General features: G+C 36.0%; 1 protein-coding gene across 1 annotated transcript; it reads right to left on the bottom strand.

Moving 5' to 3' along the window:
- Positions 1 to 2,000: 2,000 nt before the first annotated feature.
- On the bottom strand, positions 2,001 to 19,206 carry LOC147571249 (EF-hand calcium-binding domain-containing protein 13-like; the record flags this gene model as incomplete). The annotated part of the gene is made up of 20 exons (XM_086696509.1): positions 19,106 to 19,206; positions 18,359 to 18,412; positions 17,493 to 17,597; positions 16,839 to 16,892; positions 16,071 to 16,175; positions 15,445 to 15,498; positions 14,995 to 15,099; positions 13,504 to 13,557; positions 12,819 to 12,923; positions 11,952 to 12,005; positions 10,733 to 10,834; positions 10,000 to 10,053; positions 8,750 to 8,854; positions 5,571 to 5,624; positions 4,813 to 4,917; positions 4,583 to 4,636; positions 4,212 to 4,313; positions 3,641 to 3,694; positions 2,848 to 2,952; positions 2,001 to 2,054 (listed from the first exon to the last, which is right to left on the bottom strand). Coding segments are annotated over exons 1-20 (1,540 nt in total), but the record flags the coding sequence as incomplete, so codon positions are not given.
- Positions 19,207 to 21,133: the final 1,927 nt, after the last annotated feature.

The raw sequence follows: 21,133 nt of genomic DNA, 5'->3' as shown, positions 1-21,133 counted from the left end.
ACAGTGTATAAGTTTAAGGTGTACAATATATGCATATATATCCACTGCAAAATGATTACCACAATAAGGTTAGTTAACACATCTGTCATCTCACATAGTTACATTTTTGGTTGTGTGTATGGTGAGAACTTTTAAATTTACTCTTTCAGCAATTTCCAAAAATATGATAGTGTTGTTAATTATAGTCAACGTGCCTTACATTATATCTCCAGAACTTACTCCTCTTATAGCTGGAAGTTTGCATCCTTTTGACTACCTTCACCTATTCCTCTCCCCAACCCCCTGCCTCTGGCAGCTACCAATCAGGTCTCTGTTTCTATGAGTTTGGTTTTTTAGATTCCACCCATAGGAGGTTTCACATAGTATTTGTTTTCTTCTGTCTGACTTATTTCACTTAGCATAATGCCCTCAAGTTTCATCCTTGTAAATGGCAGGCTTTCCTTCTTTTCTGCGGTCAAATAATATTCTATTATGTATTATGTATGTACATATATATATATATATATTCTATTTTCTTCATTCATCTGTCAAGAGACATGTTGTGTCTTTGTCTTGGGTATTGCAGATAATGCTGCAATGAACATGGGGGTGCAAATATCTCTTTAAGATAGTAATAGTTGGTGCTGTTACATGAATATACTGCTAAAAGAGAATGACTTCACAATCTAGCATAACTGCTAAAATTTTCGAGCAAAGAACAAAACGACAATATATATGTACAGCTCTTTACAAGCTGAGTTACAATTTAAAGAGTTAAAAGCAGGGGCACCTGGGTGGCTCAGTTGGTTGAGCGTCCAACTTCAGCTCAGGTCATGATCTCATGGTTTGTGAGTTCGAGCCCCACATTGGGCTCTGTGCTGACAGCTCAGAGCCTGGAGCCTGCTTTTGGGTTCTGTGTCTCCCTCTCTCTCTGCTCCCTCCCGCCCCCACTCGCACTCTATCTCTCTTGGTCTCTCTCTTAAAAATAAAAAAGCATTAAAAAAATAAAAAAAATAAAGAGTTAAAAGCAGAGTTAGAATTAGAATTTGTTTCCTCAAACGTTAAACATACAGGCCCAGGAAAAAGTTAGGTGGGGCAGGGCTGAGCAAGTGTAACTAAAGAGCAATAACCAGTAATCTCCACCAAGAAGTAGAAATTATAGTCCTTTCCTAAACTCTTACTCTGAGATTGTTTTGTTTGCTTCTGCTCACATTTTGGAGTAAGTCCCAAACCTTCTTCCTTTCTCCTTGCCACCTTCCTCCCTTGCACACGCCTGCCTGCCTGCCTGCCTGCCTTCCTTCCTTCCTTCCTTCCTTCCTTCCTTCCTTCCTTCCTTCCCTCCTTACTTTCCTTCCATCTTTATTTCTGTTCATATAATTGTTTCTTCAGAGAAAGCTTCAAAAACACAATGCAGGGGCGCCTGGGTGGCTTGGTCGGTTATGCGTCCGACTTCAGCCCAGGTCATGATCTCATGGTCCGTGAGTTGGAGCCCGCGCGTCGGGGTCTGTGCTGACAGCTCAGAGCCTGGAGCCTGTTTCGGATTCTGTGTCTCCCTCTCTCTCTGCCCCTCCCCCGTTCATGCTCTGTCTCTCTCTGTCTCAACAAATAAATAAACGGGGGGCGCCTGGGTGGCGCAGTCGTTAAGCGTCCGACTTCAGCCAGGTCACGATCTCACGGTCCGTGAGTTCGAGCCCCGCGTCGGGCTCTGGGCTGATGGCTCGGAGCCTGGAGCCTGTTTCCGATTCTGTGTCTCCCTCTCTCTCTGCCCCTCCCCCGTTCATGCTCTGTCTCTCTCTGTCCCAAAAATAAATAAAAAACGTTGAAAAATAAATAAATAAACGTTAAAAAAAAAAAAAAAACCACAATGCAGTAGAGAACTTTTCATCTAAGATAAAGTAAGGATTACTACCAGCAAAAACATAGATGTGGTACAAGAAGCAAAATAAGGTGTTATATCCTAGTGATATAAATTTAATGCTTAAGGATATTTCATATGCCTCATCTTTGTGCTTCTTACTCACTTTTATTATACTTCACATCCTTCAGCAACCTGCTTTGAAACACCTTTCCGTGGGCTGTAAGAAAAAGTACAATTCAGATCTCCAGAAAACCAAAACATTACAAATTATATGATTGTAGAAAGATACATTTCAATGATTTGCTTTAAAAATGCATTTATTTTATAGTTATACGACGTGGACATTTAAAAATATAAATGTTTGTGGTGCCTGACTGGCTCAGTCGGTAAGGATCTGACTCTTGATTTGGGCTCAGGTCATGATCTCCGTCATGAGACTGAACCCCATGTCAGGCTCTGTGCTGAGTGTGGAGCCTGCTTGAGATTCTCTCTCTCTCTCTCTCTCTCTCTCTCTCTCTACCCCTGCCCTGCTCATGTGCTCTAGATAGATAGATAGATAGATAGATAGATAGATAGATAGATAGATAGATAGAGATAGATAGGTGTTTTCCACAGTGACAAACTTACCCATTCTTTGGAATTACAGACATTTATTAAACTCTCCCATGGTGCCATTCTAAAAAATACATTAAAATATTTCTTCCTTTTTATTCTACTGATGTCCTCTTTCTCCTTCATTATGTTTCCTTGCTCTTATTGCAAAACTAATACCAATCTGAGAGGATAGTATTAGTCACTCAGATTACTATATGGCAATGTAGTGATGAATTTCAGATTGTGTTCCACGAGGTAATGAAAGAATTTCTTTTCAAGTCAGAAGTGCCTTTCTCTATTAATTTATGGCATTTTAAGACAAAACTGTACTACTAAAAGATTAAGAATGGCTCGCACTGACCCATAAAGTCAGGTTCCCTGGAAGGCATGGTGGCATTTATGTGGCATTCACTTACCATCAAGGAGCAGTGTTTTCCTCAGTTGCTTGGCCTCCTTGTCTGTAAGCTCAATCCCCATGTCTTTTAGAGTATTTTGTAGGTCCCTGGAATCAACCTTTTCTCCTTTGAAAAGACAGAATAGTTACAGGTTAAACTATTAACGGACAATCTGATTATTTAACATGATCTAAACATTTACTTTTGCTGCTCTAGTCCTTACTCTGATACCAGAATGAAAAGGAAAGATGGAGTGAAAGATTTTCTAATAAAAAGAGTCAAATGCTAAATAAAAAATAGAATTTGTCCCTCGATATTAGCAAATGGGATGTATCCCTAACACTGGGAATGATATCACATAGTACAGAAGCAAATCTGGTCATATAATTATCCAGAAATAAGGTCAAGAGACGGTTAGTATGATACAAGACACAATTAACAAAGTGTGACATATTTTACTTTACTTTGTTAAAACTATGTAATTAGCTGTTGGTAATGGACTTTTATTTCTACAGCTCCACCCTGCTTTTGCTGTGATCATCTAGGTTTGGGTGTATAAATAAGAGCCAGGCACTTTTACTGAAAAAAAGCATCAAAGAATATATGACTTACAATGAAGAAATAGTCCTTTTGTTTTACTTATAAACCCAGATAATGTTAGATTAAGATGTTGATCAGTAGATGCACATATTTATCAAAATGAATACTGAAAGTATGTGAATCTGTAAAGCAGTAGTAGAATTTTGAGAAAATGCTATTAAAATTTTTAGTGTAAACCACAATTTGTTGCAAATCATTTATAACAAATTCTTGCCTGTAAAAGCTTTCACTTCATCCTTCAAAGTTTTCAGAGCAACTGTATTATCAACTGTAACAGAAAAAACACATAACTTGAAGCTCATAAAATGATATAAAATAGCATAAGAACGCTCTCCTCCCCTTCAGATTATAACAGCATTTTGTTACTGGGCATTTTGTTATGCACTTTAAATAGCCATTCAGCAATTCAAGCTGATTCAAAGAATATGCTTGAATATAGAACAGAAGAAAAGATTTAAAATATTAAAAATATACTTATTTAAAAAATGTAAATTTGACTTTCTATTTCATAAAATATCAACTCTTGAATTTGATAACAAAAAGATGAGATTCAAAAGCGGCCATTTTGGAAAGGCAAACTTTGTTGTCCTCAGAACTTCGCAGACTCTTCTAGTGGCCATGCCACCTGTGTCCAAATACTACATTCTCAACTTCTTTGTCAGTGTTCTTGTCCCATCTACAATCTGGACCTCTTCTGCGTAAAAAGTTCCCTCGTTCCATTCCTTTCATTGCTAACGGTACATAACACCTAAAGCTCAAAATCCAATGGTATCTCACGTGCTCACCACTGACTGGCAGGTTTTCTTTCAGATCTTCAAGTTCCTGGTCTGTGAGCTTGATTCCCATGTCACCTAGAACGGTTTCCAGGTTTTTGATGTCAACTTTCCCTTAATCAGAAAGAGAAAGGCTCGTGAGGGAAATTTAGTGACTCTAAAAAAGTTATTTTTAGATTATTTTTTTAAGAGAGTAAGGGTCTTCTTACCAAGACTTGAAGCTAAAATTTTATTACCAAAACACGAATACCACAAAGCCCAACTCTGGGCAAATATTTATAATACGGAGTACAGTAACAGAATCAACATGGCATTTAAGGTTAATGGTAAAATATAGTCAGTGTTCCAATGGGAATTTAGGTTTATAGTGACTTTGTGCTCACCTGTAATAGCTTTCATTCCTTCCATCACGTCATGCAGATCAACATTCCCGTTTGCTACAGAAGTCCAAAAGAGACATGTAATCAATGACATGAGCTCAGAAAAAGATACACTTTGTTTTTAGAGTATAATAAAGTCCAGCTAAATTTGTCTCACAACATAATTTTAATTGATACCCCTTTAAATCGAAGATCAAGATAAATAGATCCTGAATGCTACCTTTGGTACTCACCATCAACTTGTAGGTCTCCTGACAATCCAGCAAATTCCTCGTCTGTGAGCCCCATTCCCATATTTCCCAAACTAGTATGGAGGTAATTCTTTTTAATCTTCCCATCTTAGGAAAGAGACAGTAAAGCAACACTTGAAAAAAAAAAGTTGTATAATAGTAAAATTTAAAAATGTTTTTTAGGAAAACTATTATTAACTTCAATGACCACATATTATTAAAACAAAAGAAACAAAAGATAAAATATATTTCATGCCTCTGTTATTATTACACTTTGACAAGGCTGAAATCCCAAATAGGCTTTTCCACTTAAAGACTCAAATAGAAAGTCAATGGAGTCAGAACCGCATTTCCTTTAGTCTATTCTTGTGGACAAGCCTACAAAGTAAGACAAGGTTAAGGTGCTGGAACAAACAGAACTGCAGACCACTAACTTAATTACTCTGCATAAAAAGTAGGGTTCTTTTTTGTTTACTGGCTTGACTTATTAGTGATTATTGTAGCTGACCATTGCTTTTCAATAACAACCAGGGTTTTTTGTTTGTTTTTGCCAGGGTTGGTTTTTCTTCTTGAGAAAAAGTTGAAAAAAATCTAAGAAGACAGTGGACTTCCTGCCAAGAGAAAGTGTATATTAACAGCAGGTAAGATGTAGTTACGCTGGGAGAATTATAAATAAAAGCTTATATAGGGCCAAGATTCATGCTTGGATGGTGTACCTGGAGACCTAGATAACATGCCTTATAATTTCGTTTTTTACTTACTTTTGAGAGACTTCATAGCCTTCAGTAGTCTATTACGATATAACTTTCCATTGGCTGTAAGAAAAGTCATAATTCATGTAATGGTAGAATGAATACGAGTTTCACAAAAATAGCATGAACTGAATAATTTCAGAAGCAGAAAATGCAGTCTTGTATCAACATACAAAAATCAACTGTATTGCTATAGAGTTGCAACAAGCAAATGAAAAGAAAACTTAAGAAAGCAATTTCATTTACAAGAGCATGAAAAGCATAAAATGCCTAAGAATAATTTTAACAAAAGAAGTACAAAACTTATACTCTGGAGACTCTAAACCACTATAGAAAGAAATTAAAGAAGACCTAAATAAATGAAAAGACATCCTATGTTTATGGATTGGAAGACTTAATACTGTGAATGTAACAATATTCCCTAAACTGATCCACGGAGTCAATACATTCTTATAAAAAATTCCAGCTGGTTTGTTTGCAGAAACTGATGAGCTGGTCCTAATATTCATATGATAAAGCTCAGGCTCCAAAAAGCAAAAGTAATCTTAAAAAGGAAAAAGAAGTAGGGGACTCACACTTTTGAGTTTAAAAACTACAAAGTGACAGTAATCAAGACAGGGAGGTACTGGCATAAAACTAGATATATACATTAATGGAATAGAATTTACAATCCAGAAATAAACCTTCCAATGTTTGGTCAGCTGATTTTTGACAAAGGTACTTGCACATTCAATGAAGAAAGAACAGTCTTTTTAATAAATGGTGCTGGGACAACTGGACAGTCACATGCAAAGAGAATATTCTTTTGGATCCCTAGCTCACATTTTATACAAAAAGTAACTCAAAATGGATCAAAGACCTAATTGTAAGTGTTAAAACTATAAAAATGTTGAAAGAAAACATGACTGTAAATTTTCTTAACCTTAGATTAGACATTTTTGTAATATATGACACCCAAACACAAGCAACAAAAGAAAAAGTTATACCCTGGACATCATCAAAGTTAAAAATCTTTTGTGCATCAAGGAACACTGTCAAGAAAGTAAAAAGATAATTCACAGGACAGGAGAAAACTTTTGCAATCATGTATCTGATAAGGAACTTCTATCTAGAAAATATAAGGGACTTGTATCTAGAATGTATAAAGAACTTCTACGATTCAATAAGAAGAAGATAACCAAATTTAAAAACGGATGAGGGTTATGAGTGGATTTTTCTCCAAAGGAGGTATACGTTTAGCCAATATTCACATGAAAAGATGCTTAACATCATTAGCAATCAGGGTAATGCAAGTCGAAACCAGAATAAGATACCACCTCATACCCACTAGGATATTATCAAAGGACAGAAGTAACAAGTGTTGACCAGGATGCGGAGGAACTGGGACTCTGATACACCGCTGGTGGAAATGGAAAGTAATGCAGCCTCTTTGGAAAACAGCCTGCACTTCCTCAAAAGGTGAAACACAGAATTACCATATGACCCAACAATTTCTCTCTTAGGTATATACCCAAGACAAATGAAAATATATATCCATGTAAAAACTTGTACATGAACGTTCATAGGAGAATTATTCATAATAGCTAAAATGTGGAAACAATCCAAATGCGCATCAACCAACGAATGGATAAATAAAATGTGTTATATCCATAGAATAGCCTATTATTCAGCAGCGAAAAGAAACAAAGTACAGTTGACTTTAGAAAAACAGAGGTTTGAACTGTGCAGGTCCATTTATACGTGGGTTTTGTTTTTTTTTTTTATAGTATAGCACTGTAAATGTATTTTCTCTTCCTTATGATTTTCTTAAATTATTTTTTTAATGTTGATTTAGTTTTGAGAGAGAGCTGTCAGCACAGATCCTGATGCAGGGCTCGAACCCACAAACCGTGAGATCATGACCTGAGCTCAAGTCAGACGCTTAACTGACTGAGCCACCCAGGTGCCCCACCTTATGATTTTCTTATTAGCATCTTATTTTCTCTGGCTTACCTATTGTAAGAATAGGGTATATAATACATATAACAACAAAATGTACGTTAATTGACTTTACGTTACCAGTTAGGCTTCTGGTCATCAGTAAGCAATTAGTAGTTAAGTTTTTGGAGAGTCAAAAGTTATACACAGATTTTCGACTACACAGGGAGTCAGTGCTCTTAACCCGTGTTGTTCAAGCGTCAACTGTATTAATACATAACAGGACAGAGATAAACCTGGAAAACATTATGTTAAGTGAAACTAGTCACTACGGACCACGTATTATATGATTCTATTTATGTGGAATATCCAGAATAGGGAAACTGATGGAGACAGAAAATAGATTAGTGGTTGCCCAGGGCTGAGGGAGATGGAGAAATTGGGAGGTGACTGTTAATAGGTATGGAATATCTTTCTGGGATAATAAAAATGTTCTAAAATTGATTGTTGTGATGAATGTGGTGAATACATTAGAATTCACTTAATTGTATGCTATATTGGGTTACTTGTACAATATGTGGATGATAATTCGGTAGTACCATTATAAATATTTCACTTATGGGGTGCCTGGATGACTCAGGTGGCTAAGCGTCTGACTTCGGCTCAGGTGGTGATCTCGCAGTTTGTGAGTTTGAGCCTCGCGTCAGGCTCTGTGCTGACAACTCAGAGTCTGGAGCCTGCTTCGGATTCTGTGTCTCCCTCTCTCTCTCTGCCCCTCCCCTGCTCGTGCTCTATCACTCTCTGTCTCTCAAAAATAAATAAACATTAAAAAATTTTTAAAAAATGTTTCACCTAAAATTTTCATCTTTATATAACAGTGAAATTAAGGAAGAGAAGGCTTTTTCAATATGATAAGCTGGTCCCCTTGAGTGGGCCTACTGTACTGTACAAATATCTCTTTGCTTTCTTTTTAATTCTGACTTTTATTTTTAATTTCTTCCATTGCTCGCTTATCTCTCTCTTTTTCCTTCTTATGGTATAAGCCCTGAAGGGAGACAGTAGACATTTGTTGGCTCTGATGGCAACTTACATCTGAGGAGTTGCTTGGCTTCTAAAATAAACTCTAAACGACACTTACTGTTTTAAGATGTAGCTTACATTTTAGTTTTTTTAAAATGTTCCATCATGTTTGAGAAGAAGTGAAAATTTTCATGCAGATCTGCAAAAATCTAATTTCCTTGGAAGCTCCCACAGACACTTGTATGACTCACCATCAATTGGCAGTATTTTCAGCAGCTTCTCTAGTTCCTCATCTGTGAGCTCAATTCCGAGATTTCCCAGAACATTTTTTAGCTCACTAGATTCAGTCTTCTCACCTTTGAAAATAAGAAATTTGGTATACATCTTCATTTCAGATAGCAGTAATAATTTCTTTTTTTTTTTAAGTTTTTAAATGTTTTATCACTTATTTTTGAGAGAGAGAGCGAGTGGGCGAGGGGCAGAGAGAGGGAGACACAGAATCTGAAGCAGGCTCCAGGCCCTGAGCTGTCAGCACAGAGCCTGATGCAGGGCTTGAACTCACAAGCTGCGAGATCATGACCTGAGCCGAAGTCGGACGATTAACCGACTGAGCCACCCAGGCACCTCCAGATAATAGTAATTATTTCTAATGAAAAAAGTTATTTTAGGATAATTAATACCATCTCCTTGTTTTCAGACTGAAAACTACAGTAATAAAAACAAACAAACATTTTCAACTACAGAATCAATGTAGATGATAGGTCAAATTTATTTTCTTAATGTGAACAAGAGAGTCTTCTAAAATCAGGACAGACTACTTTCAGAATGAAATTTGATCTATTAGTTAGAAAAATAGATGCTTGGGGCGCCTGGGTGGCGCAGTCGGTTGAGCGTCCGACTTCAGCCAGGTCACGATCTCGCGGTCCGTGAGTTCGAGCCCCGCGTCAGGCTCTGGGCTGATGGCTCGGAGCCTGGAGCCTGTTTCCGATTCTGTGTCTCCCTCTCTCTCTGCCCCTCCCCCGTTCATGCTCTGTCTCTCTCTGTCCCAAAAATAAATAAAAACGTGGAAAAAAAAAAAATTTAAAAAAAGAAAAATAGATGCTTATATGAATTTTTCTTTGAAAAAGTATTTTAATTTAAAAAATAAGAATTATATGATAAATACAATAAATTCATTACTTCCATCAATTTTAGGCTTCACTCTCTAATTTGCTGTGCCATTCTATACTGTGGTTATTAAACACTGGTGAAGTGAATTACATTATTGGCATAAACAACAGAGATTGTAGAATTTGAAAGCAAGAAATAGTATGGTAATTTCATTGCAAAATCAGATAATTTTATATCAATACATGTAACACTAGAAGCAAATATTTCATTAATAAATATAGAGAAATGTCAGAATTTACAAGTCAGTGATGAAGTACCAGGAAATATTAGCAAAAACCAAAATTTAATGTAGATAATTGGAATCCTAATTTTATAGTAACTTTTCAGTCACCTGTAAAATCTGTGATGTTTTCCATCAGTGTTTCTAGAGGAATTTTCTCATCAACTATAAGAGAAGATAAAATCGCAGTATATTATAGATCCCATATATTATGGATCTCATATATCATATAGACTTCAAATATTACATTCTAGATATAATACAAAAGTTTGTGGGAAAACATGGGAAGAACTATAACAGTTGCACTTAACTATGTGTCAGGCCCCATCATAATTGCTAATATTTACTTAAACAAATATTTTTGAACACACTTTTTAGATTATTATTCTAGTCCACTTTTATTCTAAGACAAGCATGAATAACAAGAAAATTCTAAACATGAAAACCACGCAATCGCAATGGTGCAGTTTGGCCTATAATATCTCAAATTTATTTGTGTTAGTAAGGGGAGGTTACTTAGAAGTGAATGTGTCTAAAGAATCTGCATTCTTGTATTCAAAACTGGAAAGACTCAACTACTAAACATGATACTTACAGAGAACATAAAAGTCATACATATCACACATATAGAAAACTGGTTTAATTTTGACTTTGTTAACTGGATACTCATAAACTCAAATGACATTCTCTGTGTTTTAGTCATTGATATGGTGTCTCACACTGCTCTTGGGCCTTCCCTTCTCCCTATGAAAAAGGGCATTTCCCCGCCCCCCCCCCCCCCCAAGTTTCTTGTAACTAACCTCTCTCCGGGGTTAACTAGTATATATGATAATATGCTTATCACCAACATGTATGTTTTCAGCCAGATCTTTAAGTTCCGTATCTGCAAGCTTTATCCCCAGGTTGTTCAGAACAGTGCCCAGGTTGTTCATATTGACCTTCCCACCTAAGAAAAGTGACGGTCCATAAGGAATATTAAATGACTTCAAAAGAGAATTTCTTACACTTTTTTGATACACATATCCCATTGTGAATTTCTTAAGCAGTAGATCATTATTCACAAAATTTGCTTCGGACCAAACAGAAAATGTTTGCTCTAAAGTGAAAAAAATAAATTAATGTTCAACAATTTTAGCACAGAGACAAAATATTCTAAGCAGTCAATTACAAATTTAGAACTATGGCTACTTCCCTTGAGACTTGTCTTGGGGACCAGCCTACAGAAACACAAGGTTTTAAATGGCATTTAATACTGAAATTAGTTTGAGAATAAGGTACAGAAATATGGGCTCAGAGTACAGAAAAGTCTCTCAAGAAATGGATGAAAAAGGGAAGAAAGAGATTGAGTTGTGGCCAAAAAGGGGTGTGGAGAGTTCTAGTTTGCTTATTTTATAGGATGGTGTATGTGGAACATGTGAATGGGCTGAAGAGGTTGAAAATGGCCAGTGGGGCAAGGTCTTAAAAGATACGGGAGACAGTGGAGTCAAGGGCATCCTGGTAAGCTTTGAGGAGGAAGAGGGACTTCTCACTCATCCTTTATACTAACATGGGTGTGCTTAAAGATACCTGAATAGGGAGGGATTGAAGATGTAAAGCTGAGGGCTATCACTCTTGCCAGCCTCGATTTTCTTAATGAATTAAAAAAAAAAAATCTGGTTGAGAAAATGGTGTTCAGTGAATGCTTAGGGAATTCTGGTACTGGAGGCAAACATTATTTAGTTCTAAACAATAGTAGGTTGACTTTTGATGAATGAACTGCCAATTTAGTTTTTTCTATTTATTACGTTCTCTGGATCACTGCTAATCATTTATATTTTTTCCCATGTAAACATGAAATTTGATATTTCTCTTCCTGAAAATTTCGAAAATGACAAGAAAGTGTGGTGCTTTACTTCCAAGATAGAACATCAGATTCAACTGCTAAAATAAAGATTGAGGTCCAAAAAAGCATACATTTGCAATCAGTACATATGACAGATGGCAGCATTCAAATTCACATCTTGGAAACAGTATAAAATGAAGATCTCATATTCATTTGTATTCTTATTATGTTTCTCACTCACCTTTAAGGGACTTTACACCATCTGGCAACCTGTTCTTAAAGACCTTGTTTTCATCTATAAAAAAGAACACAATTAAGGTCATAGAGAAATGATGTGGCTATTCACTAAAACTTTAGTAAAACTGAGATTTTCATGATTTGCCCTAGAAACTTCCCTCATTAAAATAAAGTTTGAGAGAAAATTAGGGAAAGTTTATAATATGGCAAGTCTATCTAAAATTTAGCATAGAAGGCACTCTATAACATACACAGCTTTTTTGGAAAATATCACCTCTGACCTTTTATCCCCTTCTAGTCTAACACCACTTCTTTCCCTTGGTTGCTTCCCACAATTGCCTATACGTATCTAAAAAGGTAAGGGTAGCCTCAGAAATGTAGTCCCCTTGATGGCATGAGTCAGCATCATGGGGATGATTATTCCAAAACAGAGAGTTAAACTGCATAGATGGAAATTTCCCTCTAGAATGAGTGAACATTTAAATTATTTTGTTTGGTATTTGTTTGTTTATTTACTGTTGCATCTTAGTAAATGGGGATAGTTTGAGTTTCTAAAAAAAAAAAAGCTTAAGAGGAGACAAAACAAACACGGGGTAAAAAAGCCAGGCAAAACAAGAAACAGACTCCTAACTATAGGGAACAAACTGATGGTCACCAGAGGGGAAGATGGTGAGGGAAGGGTGACACAGGTGATGGGGATGAAGGAGGGCACTTGTGATGAGCACAGGGTGATGTGTGGATGTGTTGAATCACCAAATTGTACACCCGAAACTAGTATTACACTGTATGTTAACTAACTGGAATTTAAATTAAAAAATCTTTAAAAGCTTCAAAGAAGACTTTAAGGTCACATCAGTATATAAATGCCTACCGTTGAAAGGCAGATTTTTCAGCAGCTTCAAACGTTCCTTATCTGTGAACTCTATTCCCATGTTTTTCAGAATAGCTTTCACATCTTTGACATCAACCTCCCTTCCTTAAAAAAATAGACATCATTACATATATACGAATTTAAAGGATCATCTAATGACTCCAAACAGGGAAAATTAATCTATGGCTATGTAGATTAAATCGGTACAGAATAAAGAGCATAGGCCAATGAGACCTCTCCAGATATACTGACGATGACTTTCACAGAAAAAGAATTTGATCTCTAAGTGCTAATAAAAGAAGTCACAGTCACAATGACAATGGCAAGGCAACTCTGAACCCTGTGAGATTTACATTATGTATCTGCTATTCAATTGGAATATTATAAATTACTTATTCAAATAAATGTATAAAATAAGGTAAGATCTGTTAGTCTCATTTTTTGTCAGTTATCTGTAGTCTTTATCAAAATTTTACTTCATATATTATTTCACTAGTACAGAGTTTGGCCATTCTAAAAAAGAGAAGAGCAAAATATACAAATAAAAAATATACCAGAAAACAAATGAGTTGCTAGTAATTTAATGAACAAATAAATGCCATAACTAATATGGCAATTGAGCAATAATGATGCAATATAATTACTATAAATACTAAATGTTTTCGATTCATAATTTCTCTCTTACCTGTAGTAGCTTTTACTCCATCCATCACCTCTTTCAGACCAACCATTCCATTAGCTACAAGAAAAGGCACAATGAAAATAATGTCAGAAGCCCAGAAGACAAATTTAAGGCATATATTTTAAGGAAACAATTCCATTAAAAATTCCTTACATCTTCATTTTACCTGAGACCATTTAGAAAATGCCTGGATCTCAGGGAGTTAAGATGATCTCCATTAATACAAAGGTCTCTTGTATACTAGAAACTGGGTCAGGAAAAGTGTGCTCTTCCTAGTATTTTGGATGCCATTATAAGCCATAGCTGAAGATACTATTGGAGTTGGCCAGGTATTCTGGTAACTTTACTTCATGTACCAACAAACAGCTGAGGAAGGGACCACTAATCCAGCTTGGTATGTTCTAAGATTGCTTCCTGCAGGAGATGTGTGTGAACTACATTAATGTATCAGAGCAGTTGATATGAAATATGGAAGGATGGAAGAGACTTCACATGGAGGAGAAGTTGAGAAAAATGTCCAGGGACATCATGCTATGCATGTGAAACTACAAGCAGCTCAACATGGCTTGAACAGTTAGAAAAATGAGAGAAGATATGTCCACACAGGCAGATGGAGCTTGAAGGTCTCATGCACTATGATAAAAATCTTTGAACACATTTTCGAGTGAAGATTTCATTAGACAGAAGGATAGATAGAAGAATGGCTTGACTTCTCTATAAATAGATTTTCATATCCCTATTATTTTGCTTTCTTATTATTTAGGCTATTAGAGTCCTGACAGCACCCTCTGCAGTTTTTGGTATATTTACGGAAAGATGATGCTGTTTTAGGTTAATTGTAATGAAGATCCAAGATTTATTCTGACTTTAAAATTGGGCTCTCCTCCAAGTGTCCATCAATAGATGAATGGATAAAGACGTAGCACATATGTGTGTGTGTGTGTGCATGTGTGCATGTGCGCGCGCGCGTGCGTGTGCGTGTGTGTGATGGAGTATTATTCAGCCTTAAAAAAGAATGGAATCTTGCCATTTGCAACAACATGGATGGAGCTAAAGAGTATAATGCTAAGAGAAATGTTAAAGACAAATACTATACTATTTCACTCATATGTGAAATTTAAGAAACAAAATGAGTAAACAAAGAAAAAAAAAAAAGAAGAGAGAGACAAACCAAGAAGTAGACTCTTAACTATAGAGAACAAACTGGTAGTTACCAGAGGGGAGGTGGGTGGGGGAATGGGTGAAACAGGTGATGGGGACTAAAGAGTATACTTATCACATATATATAGAATTGTTGATATATTGTATACCTGAAATAATATAATTTTCTATGTTAACTATATTGGAATTAAAATTAAAGACTTAAGTAAAAAAAATAAAATTGGGCTCTCCTCCAAACTTTCTAACATGTATCTGTCAATTAAATCTATTTTCAAACCTATCAGATATAAAGGAAAAATTAAAAAATGGCCTGAGGACATCTGTAGTGTTCACCATCAACTTGTAGATTTTTGGACAGCTTTGCAAGTTCCTCTTCCGTGAGCTCAAGTCCCAATTTTTTAAGGGTGTTGTCCAGGTTATTTACATGAACCTTTCCCCCTTAGGAAAGACAGAAGGTAGGAACATGAAAAAAAAAGTGTATTATGCCAAAATTCTGCATGCATATCAACTTTCTATTTATTTACTTATTATGTTTGTTTGTTTAAGGTGAAGTGATTTTTTCGTGCATGGAGAAGGGGTGTACAGAGTTGAAAAAAAATGCAAGTTCCATATGGAACTTCCTACAAGATAAAATATACGCTGTTATCAGTTAAAATGTGGGTAGACTGCAAGAATCATAAATAAGGAATGATACCAAAGTGAGGAGCCAGAATTCATAATTGGAATAAAAGTGTCAAGTTGGGGAATGTCAGACAGTATGACTTTTAATTGGGTCTTACTCACCATTGAGAGATTTCACACCCTTTAGCAACCTGTTGTGATATACCTTTCCAGCAGCTGTAAGAAAAGCCATAATTCATGCAATGGGGAAATTAACATGAAATCACAAAAATGGTGTGAAATAAATAATAATTTAAATAAATAATTTCAAAAATAACATTTTAAGAAGAGTTGTCTCTAATTTTTAGTTTATTTCATCTAATATAATGAAGTTTGGAAACAAAAACCTCTCTCCTTGTGACAAACTTCTTTATTCCAGTACCTGAGGAAGTCTCCTTGCTCAAACATGAGTATAGCTTCCCTGTGCTTTTAAATTTCTGCTTCCCATCTTTATTTTTTTGTCATGGATCTCCAATCTTTCTTTTTTTTTCTCTTCTCATGATATGAACAAATTAGTAGCTTGATAGGTAACAATATGTTTAGCTGTTAATGTCAACTCTTGTCTAAAGGGTTATTTAACTTCCAATATAAATTCTAAGCGACAGTAACAGGTTTCTATATACTTAAAACTCAATTTAATATTTTTTCTTTTATACTTTTGGAGAAAAATAAATAGAAACAAAGTTGGAAATATTTACACAGACCTAAAGACCAACAAAAGACCTCCATGACACCTCTATCAATCTCACCGTCAATTGGCAGTGTTTTCAGTAGCTTCTCTTTTTCCTGATCTGTGAGCTCAATCCCCAGGCTTCCCAGGAAAATTTTCAGGTCATTAGAATCGACCTTCTCATCTTTTAAGAGAGGGAACAATAGACATATAAGCTTTTGGAACTCTGGTATTCTATCAAGTTGTAAAATATGTTCTATGAAGTTTAATGATATCCTAATATCAAGATGAGGTGTTAGGCGAAGATGTTCTCAATTGCAGAACCGTTGAGCATATCTTATGGTAATAAAGCATATCTTTAGGAGCATATCTTATGGTATCTTATGGTAATAAAATACCACATTTATTATAAATTAAAGACCTTTTTTCCTAAAGCTGGAAAAAAACAACTTTCAGAATAAAATCTGATGAGTGAATTAAGATAACGCAGATTCGTATATAAATTATTCTTCAAAAACATTTGCTTTGGTAAGAATTATTGATGATATCAGGAATACATTATCTTGATCATTTCTAAGCTTCACCATGCCATTTTCTATACATTTCTAGATATTTTTCATTTAAACATTTGTGACCCAAAGCATGTTACTTGCACAAGTAACAGAAAACTTAGGATTTAAAATTGACATATAGTCTTGTATCCTAGTGTAGAAACTTTCCTAATGTCAATCCAGGATTCATATATTTAAAAATAAAACATCAGAATTTATAAGATACCAGAAATACCACTGAAAAAAAACTATTATAAAGGACCGAAACCCTAGATTTACATCAACTTCTCATTTACCTGTAAAAGTTTGCAGTTCCTTCATCGGTGTTTTAGGAGAAGTCCTCCTATCAACTGCAAAAGAAAATTAAAGTCATAATGAGATATAAAAGACTCATGAAATATCGTGAAAAACAATGTGGGAATAAATATAATAAATCCTAACTTACTATGTGCCAGGCATTATCTTAAGTACTTTATATATGCTTACTTAAGAACTATTTACTGAAGAATATCTTTCTAGGCTATTAATTTATTCAGTTTTCATTGTCTTCATTAATACTAGAAAGAAAAGCCTAAACATAAAAACATGCCATTTCAAAAATATTAATTTTACTTATAGTTCTCTACCATTTCAAAGCTATACGCATTAGTAATGGGAAGAAATTCAGAAGTACCGTCATCTAAGTGGCCTGCATGTTTCTTTTTAAAATGTGGAAGACTGTCCTCTAGTGACCATAATATGGGTAAAGAACATAAAAGACATTCATACAAAGGGCAATGTTTTCACGGTGACTTGGTAGCTGGCTGCTTATATGCTGTTTACATGCTTTGCCCGTACTTATAGCTTCCTACTATCAGTGTAGATTACCATTCCTAAGGGCCCTTTCCCTCGCAACCTTTATTGTCCAAGCTCTCCCAACATGGAACTATGGTATCTGGAAACTTGCTCACCATCACCAGGGAGATTTTGAGTCAGAGCCTCAAGTTCCTTATCTGAGAGCTTGATTCCCATATTATCCAGTATTGCGTTCAAGTCGTTGACATTGACTTTCCCATCTAAGGAAAGAGAGTCCATGAAGAAAATTATGTAACTTCAAAAAAGAGGTTCATAAAGCTTTTAGAGACACATGCCCTGTTGTGAATTGCATGAGCTATATGCTAGTGTTCACAAAGATTACATATCATTTCGGGAGGGGGGGGGTCATATATTCTCTAAAGCCTATTCACAGACCCCCCTTAGTAGTAAGGTTAATAATCCTTGTTCTAAAATGTGAAAAAAAAAAACACACCAATTTTAGAACAAGAGACTAAGGACCTTATTATGCCTATAGAGAAAGTCAACTATGACATTAGAACGAAGGTCACTTCTCGTGAGATTTGTCTTGGGGATCAGACTATAAAATACAAAGTTTTAAATACCATTGAATAAATGCTAAGTGAATTCTAGTTCTGGAGGCAAACATTTTTTACTTCTAAACAGTAAGTTTTGATGACTGAATTCCCAGTTTAGTATTTATCTGCAGCTGATTAAATTCCCTGAATCAGTGCTAATCTTGTCTGTCACATTTTGCTATGCAAACTTGAAATCTGGTATTTTTTCTCTTGAAAAGTTTGGAAGAATCTTGAGAAAGTAGAAGGCTTTCTTCCTAGATATAAAGTAAAAGATCAGCAGCTAACGTGAAGCTTGATCTTCAGTGGGAGCATAAATTTGCAGTCAGTATATATGATCAGTATAGCAGCAACCACTAACACCTTGGAAACAGTATAAAAGCAAGGATCCCATATTGGTCTGCACTCTCATTATGCTCCTCACGTACCTTTTAGAGACATCACAACTTCTAGCAACCTGTTTTGAAAGATCTTGTCATCATCTATAAGAAAAGGCAGAATTTAAGTCACAGAGAAATGTGGAAAATCACAGAGAAATTAGGAAAAATGACTTTTCAAGAGTTTTCTCTTATTTTAATAAAATTTGAGAGAAAATCGGGTGAAATTTAGCACATCATGCACACCTCTGTTCTTCTTCCCAATCCTGCCTTTATTCACTTCCAATTATTAATCCTTTCTTCTTTCACAAATCCCAGTTTAACCTTTGTTTTTTCCTTGTTTGTTTTTCACTATTGATAAAAAGACCCATCGTAATGGAAATGCTGCTTCCTAATCTAAAAGTAAAACCACTTAGGGATTCATTTCAGGTATAAGTGGACATTCTAAAAAAAATTTTTTTTGAAATGGATTTTCTATTTTCTAGAACTTAGGAAATGGAGATAATTTTAGAGCTTCTCGCAGACACAGAAATCTAAAACTTCTTTTTGGGGACAGCTGGGTGGTGCAGTTAATTAAGCATCCAACTCTTGGTTTTGGCTCAGGTCATATCTCACGGGTTGTGAGATCGAGCTCTGAGTCCGGCTCTGTGCTGACAGTGCGGAGCCTGCTCGGGAATCTTTCGCTCTCCCTCTCTCTCTGCTCCTCCCTAACTCACACATGTTCTCACCCTCTCAATATGAATAAATAAACTTAAAAAAAAACCTCTCTTTGAATACATCAATATTTAAAATGCTTACCCTTAAAAGGAAGAGTTTTCACCAGCTCCAAGCATTCTTTACCTTTGAGCTCGATCCCCATGTTTCCCAGAACAGCTTTAACGCTATTGACATCAACATTTTCTCCTTAATAAAAAGATTAAAACAATGACATACATGGAATTTAAGTACAATCAAATTATTGCAAATAATTAAACTAAATTAGGATGCTAAAACAATAGGATTATGAGCTGGGGAAAGTAATGATCACTGAGCTCTGCCCAAATACATGGAGATAATGTCATTTATGGAAACATAATTGCCTTTTTTAAAATAAGTTTATTTATTTTTGAGACAGAGAGAGACAGAGCATGAATGGGGGAGGGGCAGAGAGAGAGGGAGACACAGAATCAGAAGCAGGCTCCAGGCTCTGAGCCATCAGCCCAGAGCCTGACGCAGGGCTCCAACTCACGGACCGTGAGATCGTGACCTGAGCTGAAGTCAGACGCTTAACCGATTGAGCCACCCAGGTGCCCCAGCTTTCTAAAGGCTAATAAGAGATGGCACTGTCACTCTTAAATACTGAGAACAATACTGAGGGGTGATCGGGGGTAGGGGAGAGGGGAAAGTGGGTGATGGGCATCGAGGAGGGCACCTGTTGGGATGAGCACTGGGTGTTGTATGGAAACCAATTTGACAATAAATTATACTTAATAAAAAAACAAGAGAGAGAGAGATGGCACTCTCAACGGTGGTCATGAGAATGTATCCACAGGAGTTCCAACTATGGAGAACATAATTAACCAAGGGCCCCACCTTCTGCTTTGAAAGTAACCTGTGTTTTTTTGCACTAATGCCATATGTATCATTGGCACTGGCCAATCACAAGTGCAGCCAAGATACTAGGGGAGCCCTGTTCCTGGAAGATACAGGATGGTGATTCTAACCAGAGGATTCTTGAAAGCACTTTTGCCAGGCCCTCCTCAGACTGCATGACAATCTAGGATGCTTCCGCCCAAACATTTCTTCCTCTTTCCTTCACCTGGTGACAGATTTGCCCTGCAGTCTGACAGCCTCCCAGCCTTTCAGGCATCCTCCTTATTTTCTCTTACGCAGGCATTTCCCCTAATAATGTCCTGGCATGTTTAACCCTGCCCCGGCTTTTGCTTCTTGGGAGGCTTGGACTAACATACTCAAAATGACAATGACACAAAGTGGGTATTATAGATCTCTTTTGTCAATTTTCAAGCTGCAGATGGCTTATCTTCATAATTCTATTGACATGAAGAATGTATCACCTCTCCTTTAAGTAATTACCAGGGACTTTTCCAAAGATCCATTTCACCTTTTATTGTACATTTTGGCTGTCTTAAAATAAGGAAAATGAAGTGTATTCGTGAAGAATACATCAGAAAATTCTCCAATTTCTGGGCTACTGGTTATGAAAACCTTAAACAAATAGGAGGTAAAAATGATAGAATTAGCCTAGCAATTAAGGCATGAAGAAAAACAGTTCTGTAAAAATTAGGATCCTATGTTTACATTAACTTCTCAATCACCCGTGACAGCTTTCACGCCATCCGTCACTTTATTCAGATCAACTTTTCCATTAGCTATGAAGAGAAGGGACAATTGAGACATGTAATCAATGTCATGAGCTCCAAAAAACATATACAAAGGACATACGTTGATGGAAAATTCCAGATAAATTCCATTAATATCATAATTTTATACACACTTATATTAAATCTCTGAATTTCAAGGATTTAAGCTGATCTATTTTTCCAGTGTTTCTGGATCATTGGTATTTATCAGCTCTCTGGTAGCACTTCAGGTACTGCTGTGAGCCATGAGTGCCATAGCTCATATAGGAACCACTAATTCAAACTAGAGTGTTAAATGAATACATCATAGAGTATGTAGTGCCTGGCAAGTTAAAATATCAGATTTTAACTAAAGGAAAGGGGAATGCATAGAAAGAGTCTTCTACATGGAAGAGAGGCTGAGAAATATAAAGTAAAACCACACCTGGGTACAACATATACAACATATACATATGCAGTGCATGGA

Source organism: Puma concolor, unplaced genomic scaffold (assembly GCF_028749965.1).
Source record: "Puma concolor isolate L17-30 unplaced genomic scaffold, mPumCon1.1.hap2 unalloc_scaffold_38, whole genome shotgun sequence".
Taxonomy (NCBI): domain Eukaryota; kingdom Metazoa; phylum Chordata; class Mammalia; order Carnivora; family Felidae; genus Puma; species Puma concolor.
This window is presented reverse-complemented; position numbering and strand designations above follow the sequence as displayed.